Genomic DNA, 11144 nt, shown 5'->3' on the forward strand with positions numbered 1-11144 from the left:
TTATAAAAAAAAATCAGCAATTCACTTAATATGGACTAGAGAGAGTAATATATACTATCAGTACAGTAAAAAGATATCTTGAAATAACCTCAATTTGTAATGATAAAAGTCAAAATACATGTTATTACTCCAAAGAGGAGATCATGAGTTTGTTTTGACACCATATACATAAAAAAACGTTTGTTTTTATTGTAAGTTTGAAAATATAGTTTTTCAGGGATAGGATCAGAGATAAGTGAATAGCAATGTGCTTTTCTGCATTTGCATACAGAGAGAAGGTACGGATACAACAGTTGAATTAATTTAGCTTTTTAGGAAGAGGGGGTTGGGACTAGACTAGTTCTAATCAGACTAGGGAATTGGGAAGCAACGTAAACTAGTCAGACAAACACGGCGAGTCTCTATTTTCTACATCTTGTTCCGACTATATGGACACCACTTTCCCGACCGTTCTCATTTTAGAAAGTTTTTCTAATTCTCTGCGCATACTCCATCCGTTCATTTTTACCTCTTTATTTGTTCAAATATAAAATTCTTATTTTTATTTATCACTTGTAACATATTACATCAATTAATATAGATATTATAATAAAATATGTATATCAATCATTATTTTAAGGACTGCAAAATTCAGAGTAGACAAATATAAATAAAATTAATATATATTCTATTTACACTTGTTAGACCACCAAGGTTAATTTATTAGATAATTAACTAAAAATTATGTTGATTTTTAAAAGATATGAATGGAAAATGAAGACTTTATGACTTTTTATAAGAGTTGCGATTTTTGCTAAGACTTTTCTAAAGGGTTTTGACCTTTTAGATAAGGTATAATAATCACTTGTTTACGCTATGCTTTATTGTCTATAAATAGAAGATTTTTCTCTCATTTTTAAACAACGAATTTTTAGACTTTTTCTTTAACTACCAAATCTAGTATTCTAGGTGCAGTATACTGTTGTTGAGTGGTTCTCTGACATCGTGATTTTAGGTCTCGATTCACCGGTGAGTAAGATCGTTTTATCCTGATATGATATATTCCATAAACCTCGAATACTTGAAGAAATAATTTCCTTAAAGTCACATTGTGCATTCATTTAGCTAGAAATTAACAACAAATTTCATAGCTAATTTTATATTTTCTAGTAATTATCACTAGAGATTTTTTATTAAAATTTATATGAGATATTTGCTCAAGTGGGGACCGTACGTGAAGGAAATTAATTAAAGGATTCAGTTGAAGTTGAAGCCTGAAGGGGACCAAAGTTAAGAATTACACTAGTTAATATTACTTGGCAAGTTAAAGTCTGATATATATATATATATATGCAGGGAAGTACATAGTTGCAGCAAGAAGCATAAGATACAACAGAGTAAGGGGTTAAGCCTAATAATCTTTCTGTAATCTAATAAGGCTGTTCCCCTTTATACTTTACAAACACAAAAATATAGTTATTCTCTCTTTCATGATTTCATTCATATTTTCTAATCGGATTCCTCTATACTTGCCTCTATTTGCTAGTCATGAAAACAAAAAATTACTTTGTTAAGATTTTCAAAATTGAAATTGCAGTTAAAATTGTGTTTGATCATAGTTTTTTCAATTAAAAAAATATAAAATATTATTTGAACATGAAATATATTTTAAATGAAGTTATTTTATGAAAATAAAAACTTAGAATTTTTTCGAAAATAAAATAAATTAAAAAATGAAAACAAGATTTTTGGTGTTACATCCTCTATTGTTGCTTATTTTTAATATAGAAATGTTATTTAACTACATAAAATTTAATGATGATAAAATAAAGAGAATAGGAATTTCAATGTGTCAATCGTGGATATATATTGAAATAATAAAGCAAATAAAGAAAAGGAAAAAAAGTATTCAAGTAAAACACAGGAGGGGATACAAGACACTATTATTCTCGAGAGGACTAAATTATAGATAAAAGAAAGATTAAAAATATAAAAATCATATGTGAGATTTGAACCTTTGGGCTCAATTCTAGACGGAAAAAAGTACAATAAGATAGACGTGAGATTTGAAATTTCAATTTCATTTATAAAAATGCATCTGATAAATATTGAACCATAGAACTCTTTGAGCTTGGGTATACACATATATTATTTAAGTAAGTAAAATAAAAAAAAAAGTATTATTAAACATGGTCTAAGAAGGAAGAACAAGGGCTTACATGAACATGATGCCCATACTTATAAATACACCCTTGTGATCATCCTTAACCAACAAACTTCAATTTCGAATCTTGATAATAGAAAAATTATTGATAGAGACTATTTTCTATTTAATTAAGACCTACGTAACATCAATCTAAATTAATTTGGCCTGTTAATGTCAGATACAAATGGTTCAACAAAAAAAAATCATAAATATATATGCACGGATACATAAATATTGGTGATTATTATAAGAAAATTCATTATATATATAAATATTAAATCACAAATTCAATAATTAAAGCGAATTATAAATTTGATTACTAGATCAAAATTCATAAACTTTAAACTCTAGCTTCATCTCGGGATAATTGTTACATAATTTATGCATAATATAATAATCCTCCTAAGAGTTTATTTCATTTGTTTTGGAGAATAATGTATTTATCTTCTTTTTTTTAAAAAAAGTATTTGTCATTTATCATCCACATTTTATGACTTTCATATTTTTTATTCACCTTATTGTACGTCAACATTAATAATTTAAATTAATCTCTCAACTACTTCACTGGTCTGAATTTATATGCTTATTTCTATTTCAGGACTAGTCGAAATATTTAACATTTTTCAAAAGTACAATTCCATATGGAGCAACTAACTATATTAAATTTGGAAATGATCCTTTTAACAAAATAGTTTTTATAAACTAAGTAGTATTTTTAATAATTTTTTATAACAGTATTATACATAAAATATTCGTACGGAACCACAAAGATCTGGTCAACCTTAAGACTATAAATTTGAACCTATGAAATGATGACACGTACTGATAGAGCAGCGTACGGATTTTATAAAATTTTGTCGCTCTGTTGCAGAGAGTCATTGCATTAGATTCGCAGAATTCAATATCCAGCTTTAACTTCTTTGGACTTTCTTTGCTTTTGTCTCTTCTGATACTAAAACAAAAAATATTCTTACAAAAATTTAAATTCAATTTGAAGTTGTACTTAAGATTTAAAAAATAACTTATAGTATCGTTTGATTTAATACGATGCTTAAGGGAAAAAAAAGACTTTTAAAAATTATGATCTAAATATAGATATTCGTATGGTTGTAAATTATTTCATTAAGGATAAAATGATAGTTTTAAGGTTTAAATGTTTTTAATTATAGTAAGATGACATTTTTTTTGTATTTAAGTACATTCAAATATGGACGTATTCCAAATATTCTTTGAAAAGATATAAACTAATACAATTCTATCTTCAACTTTAGCTCCACAAATTTTTAAAACAGTGAAAAATATTTAAAATCTATGGCCAAACGCCTCTTATATTTTTTTTAAAAAAATTAGACGATACGTAAAATTATATTAAAAATATATAATATTATTACATGATTTAGTCAATTGACTTATTTATAAAAAACTATCGAGAGAAATTCTCACCCCTAAATTAGTCTTTAATAGCCATATTATGCATGCTATCTTATTATATTTAACATGAAAAAATATCTTCTTATTTGTAAAAGTCCAAAAGTTTTCTTCGAGAAAATATAAACAGATAAGGTAGAGAATACTTTTTAAATTAGCATAACACAGGCAATAATTAGTTGGTTCTTGATTGTATACTTAATTTTTCTTGTACCTCGACCACCCCGCCAAACACAGAAAGAAACAAAGAAATTGAAGAGATAAAAGTTGCTAAAAGGCTAAAAAATGTTTCAAAGTGTTAATGATGACATGTCCCTAAATCTCAGAGTTTTGATTTAATAGCAAATGTCAGGTCAGTGAAAAGATAGTTAGCAAGATTCACTTGTATATATTGGTTAATGTTCTAATTTGAATGCCGTTTAATTAATTGTCTAAATTAAGCATAATTAGGAAAGTATTTTGGGAAACTTACCTAAATGTACATTTTGGCCATCTATAGTTTACCATTATAGCCAAGGTAAACCCTGCTCCATTGGTCTATCTTTACTTATCCATTATATTTAAAATAAATGTCTAACAATACTTGTCCTGTTTGAAAAATCAATGAATTATTTACCCATTTGTGTCCATTTTACCATTGCTACTCCCTCTATCCAACAATAGTTATCCACTATTAACTTGATACAGAATTAAGAAACAGTAAATGATAAGGGTAATTTTATGAAATCACTCTTATTAAATACAAATCATCTAAACATTGAAAAATAAATAGTATTTAATAGGAAGGGTAAAACAGACACATCCTGATAAATTGTTCATTGGTTTTATAAACAAGACAAGTATTACTGTTTGACATTCCAAAATAGTATAGTGGACAAGTAAAGATAGACAGTGGGAGTATTAGATACTACTATTCAATATCTAATACATTTTCCAAAGTATTAAATTTAATATATTCAAAGAATAATATAAAATATATTACCCCTATTATTTATTATTTCTTAAGGTGTGTGTCAAATCAATAGTGGATAATTATTATTGGACAAAGAGAGTATCTAATATCTATACACTTCAGTTGTATATATTGTGTATAGATTTGGTTTTATAGCCCTTCATCATTTTTTTTATTTAGTTTTATGTCAGATATCCTTATTTTTACAAATAAGAGATCTGATTTTTATTTTATTTTCATCAATTTGATTTGTAAATGGTCTTGATTTTTTTCTTTTTATAAGTGGTCACACAAGATCATTTTTACTGTATAATTGTATGGTCTAATTAAGGTGGGCAGGGATGGGTGGGTTTGGGGTTTCCATTCCATTAAAGATATAATAGTCACTATTAGCTCAAATTAGCCTCTCTGAGTCAAAAGTTAAACGGTAAAAAATAGGAAAAAATATATTTCACTTCTTTAAATTTGTTTGAAAAGTTAATTATGTACTCAAAACTTTGCGAGTGTGCCGTTATCCATCCCCTTAACCTTTTCAAAGTGAAATTATTACCTCCTCAAATGATGACATGGATGGAAGGAAAATCCAATATTTTTGGGTTATCTAGTCTACAAAATATGTACACTGCATAAGAAGTGTGTATATATTTTATACTAAATATAGTAGAAATGATCTCTTATTGACTCGTTCTTCTCATCTTAAGAATTCTTCAAAAGGTCAACTAAAAATATTGATTCCATGTAATGCAAATTTATCAATGAGAAAGAACACTTGTCTTGTATGTACAATATGTTGGAAAAGTCATGACTGTTGAATCGATTGCTATTATAAGGAAGGCTCCTAAGCTAATAATGTTGTTTATATGATCAAAAAACGAGTGTCTACTTCATTTTACAGTTATGGGAATTGTCGGTGGTGATTCTAGGGAAGGGAGCAGGAGTTCATATTGAATGTGATTGATAGAGAAGATTCATGAAGGTACTTATTTTTTCGGGTTTCTCTAGTCTCTGCATCTTATTGTACGTCTTCAATTTATTCTCCAACTTTGTAAAACGTACCATTGTAGTTCTTAACATCTCTAACTAAATATGCAAGGGCACTCATGTATGACAGTTTCATGAGCTATAAGCCTGAGAATCGCTAGTATACTTGATGTATAACCTCTAATATGTTCTTTACACTTTGCTAGAAATGACCGAACACTAAAAACAAGATGGAAAACTAGTATAATAGCGATAAGTCTTGCTTTTGTAGAAAATGCAGAGAACTTACAGATGCATTTAACCCTTCCCCGAATACAAAGAGGATTTAAAGTGAATTTTATATAACCTTATCTTTATTTGCTGTAGAATCTAGACTGAGGACTATCTAGTTTTAGTCGACAATCAGATGGAAACTGAAGTTGAAATTATTAGGGGAGAATATTTCAATTCTCATTTATGTAAAAGCTAGATGTTTACATAGTGTATACAAATGTATAATCATAGTACATATTTTGTCTTGTTATCGAGAGCATTACCTGAAACTCCTTGTAAATGAGCTCTGAATAATAATAATAATGATGTGTAACAAATTGCTTAGGCTTCATGAATAGGAACTAATGGCATTTTGCCTCCATAAATCTCTGGTAGCTGGCTTTCACCAATGTCTTGAAGTAGAGTCTCCGTGAGTCGTTTGTTTTCCACAAATGTGATCTGAGAGGAAAAAATGGAAACAAATTTGGTGAAGATGATTTAATACAAGGTTCATATAACAACTTAACGAGGCCATCCTCGACTACAGCAGCAGATTGACTAGAGCTCTAACATTTTTTGTCAACCACTTTAGAGCCTCACCTTCTTCTTGGTGTTGTTATCAATAAAAGGATACAAAATCTTCCACATTGTCCAGAATAGGTAAGGAACATGAACCACAATCAGTTTTCCAAGTCTTTCAGGGAAGCAGTCCTGCACTTAATATAAATTTCAAGATTATGCACTATAATATGGTGAGCCTTCTCCTATGACAATTATAAAAGGAAATATGAAATGGATTTCACTTAACATATACTGGTAGTGTCAAGGGCATTCGAAAAATTACTAAGACTGTCACATCTAGGATTTGAACCTATGACCTAAATAAATTTTACCCTCTTTACCACTACACTAGATTCATTTTTTAATATAAAGGGGATTCAACATTTCATATGTATAACAAAAAATATATATTATATTTGCCCTATTTGCGTGGTAACATTTCTCGACTAAGGGAATTCAATTGACCCCCGTTGCTTCCTTTAGATCCGCCACTCAATGATGTCTTGTTTTCTAGGTTACTAATTCTTCTTATCATGGATTGGTTTGCCTATGGTTATCATTTTAGGTGTTCTGGTAACCTAAACAGTCTATGTATAGAAGGTTAAAATCAAATGAAAATGGGAAAGTAGACCTGTAAAATGGATAGAGCCCCTATATATGCACGAACATCACTGTTGGAATAGCCAAAATCTTGGAGATCCCCAATTACAACAAACTTTTCCCTTCCTGGCGAGGTCCTGATTTCATCAAGACATACAATTACATAATAATTAACATATATTTTTAGTGACGGAGGGAGTATATTATACTAGGAGTATTAGATTGTGTACCTTGAACAGAGTTTATCTAAAGCTAAGACAACAAATCCTGTAAATCAAAACAATGACTTAACAATAAGAAAACTTGATTTGTTCAAAAGTCATATCAGGACCAAAATACAGCAGGCCAAGTAGAATGGTATCAACAAAAAACAAAACAAAAAACATACGTTTGAACTCTTCAAGACCTCCTTGTTTGTTCGGCATATGTCTGCCACCAAAAACGACAGCAATGGGGCGTCCTAATTTGTCCTCACCTTGTAAGAACATTTTGTTGTGTGCTATCTCATTTGGAATTTCAGTAGGTGAAATGTACCCATTTGGTAAGAAGCTTTTCCTCCATTTTAGGTATTTCAACAACATTGTTGAAGCTTTGTCCACGTCCAGATCTCTTGCTCGAAGAAACCTTCTTATCGCAAAATCATCCAGTTCCTACAAACAATTGATGTATAAACCACATATGAAAAAAATGAAACTTGAACCTAACTCAAACCCCGAAAATATAGGACGGCTCCATATGAGGAGGAAACATCCTATTCCTTAAAAACTAATGTGAGACACTTTATACATCCAACATGCCCAAAATTGAACATCTATTGTAGAAGTATAACCAACATACCAAGAACAATAATGGATCTTACTCGGATACGATGATTTAGGAGAAAGAGAACGAATATTGGGCCTAAATCAACTACAAAAATAAGCTCATGAGAACCATGAAATTCAAATTTTGATGAACAGATTTGGGACAGGAGTTAGCAGACAAAAATTAGTCAAAATGTGCATAAACTAACCTCAATCTATCACTTTTAATACAGAAAAAATCAATAATATATCCAGTGTAATTTAAGCAGAAATGAATTACCTTGGAAGAGGGATCTTGCTTTTCAACAAGAGCTCTCACAAGAGAAATCTTCTCCTTTTCTTGTTCATTGATTGTGGCGTCACCGCAATGTACTAATTGGATCTCTTCTCTTCCTTCCTGCAATTTGGTTAGCCCATTATTATGGTGTAGCTTCTTCCCTGCTCCTTCAATTTTTCCCTCCATTACTTTCTATAACTAGCAGACACACAAAAATATACAAAAGGAAGAACCCAACTTTACTTGTAAATTAACATAATGTTCTTCTACTTCAATTTCCTTGCCAATTAACTTGGAAGACGAAATTAAAAGAGTCACATGACGAAGTTTGATAAATTAAGACTCTCTTCTTGACTAAAATCAATTGGGTCCACCATAGATGTAGTTGCCTCATAGAATTTTTGAGAATATAATATAAAGCCATTGGTGAGATAGATTAGATTTCTCTGTCTCCAATAATAAAATTAACTTTTTTTTATAGGAAAAACTTAATTTTTTTATTGGATCTTAGTGTTAGGAATGAAATAATCAGGTGTTACGTGGAGTTAGCAAAGCAAAGCAAACTTCGAAAGATCACGAGTAAGAAGACAAACGAGAAATAAATCAAAAAAGATACAAACATTTAATGTGGTTTGGTCAATCGACTTACATCCACAAGATGAGATGAATAATTCATTAAATAAATATGAGAGTATAAAATATCGAAATAATCTCACATAATTCACTCAGAATAAAAAAGGGTTCACACAAGTGATAACATATCACTTGTATCTCACAAATTCCCCCTACAAAAAACTCTCAAAGCCCCATAGGACTACATTATAAATGTAGCCAAGTTAGAAGGTATGAACTTTTATTTTTCTTAAAAAAAACACTAGCCAAATATGAAGACTATGTATTTTCCTTTTAGAAAAAGAAAAATCAATTATATTAAGAAAGTCAGAATAAATATCGAGCACTTACACCGTGTGAATCAAAATTGGCCGACAACAATTCAACTTATGAATTCAGTAGAATCAATAGTTTTGACGTAGATTTTGCATTTGTGTTACATAATAATTTACTTAATATGTATGATAATTTATTGAAAGACCCAATAAGTTTTCATTTTTCGGAATGTTTTAACCCCTTGTATATAACAAATGGTTATACAAAAAAATACCAGTGGAAGGTAGATTCACAATTTATTTTTTGAGTGTACGTGTGTGTTTGTATTTGTAACTATCCCACCTAACTTGAAATTGAGGATGTGTAGATGACACGTTGGTGGAAATAAGAATTACTATTAACATTTCAACATGAGCTCTAGATCACAATTTATATTTGAAGTGTAATAAATAGATCGTTGAAAGAAATACAAATATTTGGGGTTAGTTGTGGGAAGTTGAAGTTCACCTACTTGCCTAACTAACTCATAGTAGTTGAGACCACTTCCCTTCTTTTGCATTCAATGTCCATGTTCTGGGGCCTATCTACTATAGGCAATAAGTGGTTACATAAATTTCACACAGAAAGAGTCAATTACGTTCTATTTCTATTCTTTTTCAAATTATAATTTTTTTTTATTTTTTGAGAAACTTGAATACATAAATCATCTTTATGGATACATAGTGATGCCTTTAATGATGGTGCGGTAAAAAAGGAAAATTAACGGAAGATTTGTTAATTAAATATTTTATTACGTTTAAAAAAAGAAAAAAGTAAATAAAGAAAGCATAAATTATGAAAAAGCTTTATTGGCAAATGAGATTAAATTCCTGACAAATTGAAACATGCTAGTAAAATTCAAAATTCTTCTCCCCATTCTTCAAAAAAACTCTCAATTTTTGAATTAAAATTGTCGACAAATTATACTGATACAACATGAACATGTCGATCTTGTTAAGACATTCCAAAATCAGATAAAGTGAGGTAAAGTATGAACGATACAAATGTGATGAAATTGTTATTGGTCAAAATACGTGACTTGGCGGTGGCTCCAGCAAAGTCTTTGAGTCAAGATTCATGGATGGCGTCATTGTTGAAAGTGAAAAGAACTTACGGGAGTTGGTACAAAGCAAAGAGGAATGTGTAAAAAGATTTCGTCATCACGTTTTTTTGCTTTCAACAAATTGGATTGTTGATTTTTTTGAATTTTTTGTTGTTTATCTTTTTGTGATACATATAGGTTCGAATTTTTAATGTATCTAGTTGGTTTTCTTTCTTAAATTAATGTATCATACCTTCGTTTCAATATTATGATACACTACATTTTTATCATATACAATATATTATGTTCAAATATTAGTTTTGATACATAACCTTAATTTATTAAAACACAAATTAGTATGTATCATGTTCATGGTTATTTATTTGATACATAGCTATTATAAAATTTCGTTATTTTTTACTACCAGATACATATACTTTAACTTATTCAACTAGAAGGTTATGTATATGTAGACATTATCAAATATAATTGTTGATAGATAAACACTAATGTTTTTATAACAATATCAGTTTGTATCATATTCATAGTTATGTATAGGACACAACATTGATAGAACAACTGGTTGATTTATTTTTTTTGATTTTTTTGTTGTTAATCTTTTTATAATACATATGAGTTCTGGACATGATACATAACTTTAAATTTATAATAAATGTATCTAATGCATAACGACTACCAGTAATCTCAAATATAACATCTAATGGGCAACAATTACCTATTTAATGTATCTAGTAGAAATATTATACTTAACAATTCAAATAAGATACATAAATAATAATGTATCATGATAAATCTATCTATTTCGAAAATACAATTCAAATGTAATGTATCATAATATTAAAACGAAGGCATTATACATTAATTTAAGAAACAATAAAATTAGATACATTAAAAATGTGAACCTATATGCATCACAAAAAGTTGAACAACAAAAATCGAGTTTCATCCATATGTATCAATAATTTTTTAAGATAAAAAAAACTGAAGTGTGGAAAGAAATCTACCTCTCTCTTGAATAATTTAAAATCAATAATTAGAAGGAGAAAATATTTGAAATTCAAAAATAGATTAATAGATGTAACTGTGGAGAGATTTGTGGAGTGAAAAAAAGGAAG

The 11144-nt window shown here is 29.0% G+C and overlaps 1 protein-coding gene across 1 annotated transcript; it reads right to left on the minus strand.

The window, feature by feature from the left end:
* Positions 1 to 5971: 5971 nt before the first annotated feature.
* On the minus strand, positions 5972 to 8434 carry LOC129896489 (uncharacterized). The gene is made up of 6 exons (XM_055972409.1): positions 8043 to 8434; positions 7348 to 7609; positions 7190 to 7226; positions 6991 to 7096; positions 6399 to 6509; positions 5972 to 6257 (listed from the first exon to the last, which is right to left on the minus strand). Exons 1-6 carry the CDS (start codon positions 8223 to 8225, stop codon positions 6141 to 6143), a joined length of 816 nt encoding a protein of 271 aa, XP_055828384.1. The 5' UTR covers positions 8226 to 8434; the 3' UTR covers positions 5972 to 6140.
* Positions 8435 to 11144: the final 2710 nt, after the last annotated feature.

The sequence above is a fragment of the Solanum dulcamara genome, chromosome 7 (assembly GCF_947179165.1).
Source record: "Solanum dulcamara chromosome 7, daSolDulc1.2, whole genome shotgun sequence".
NCBI classification, from domain to species: Eukaryota; Viridiplantae; Streptophyta; class Magnoliopsida; order Solanales; family Solanaceae; genus Solanum; species Solanum dulcamara.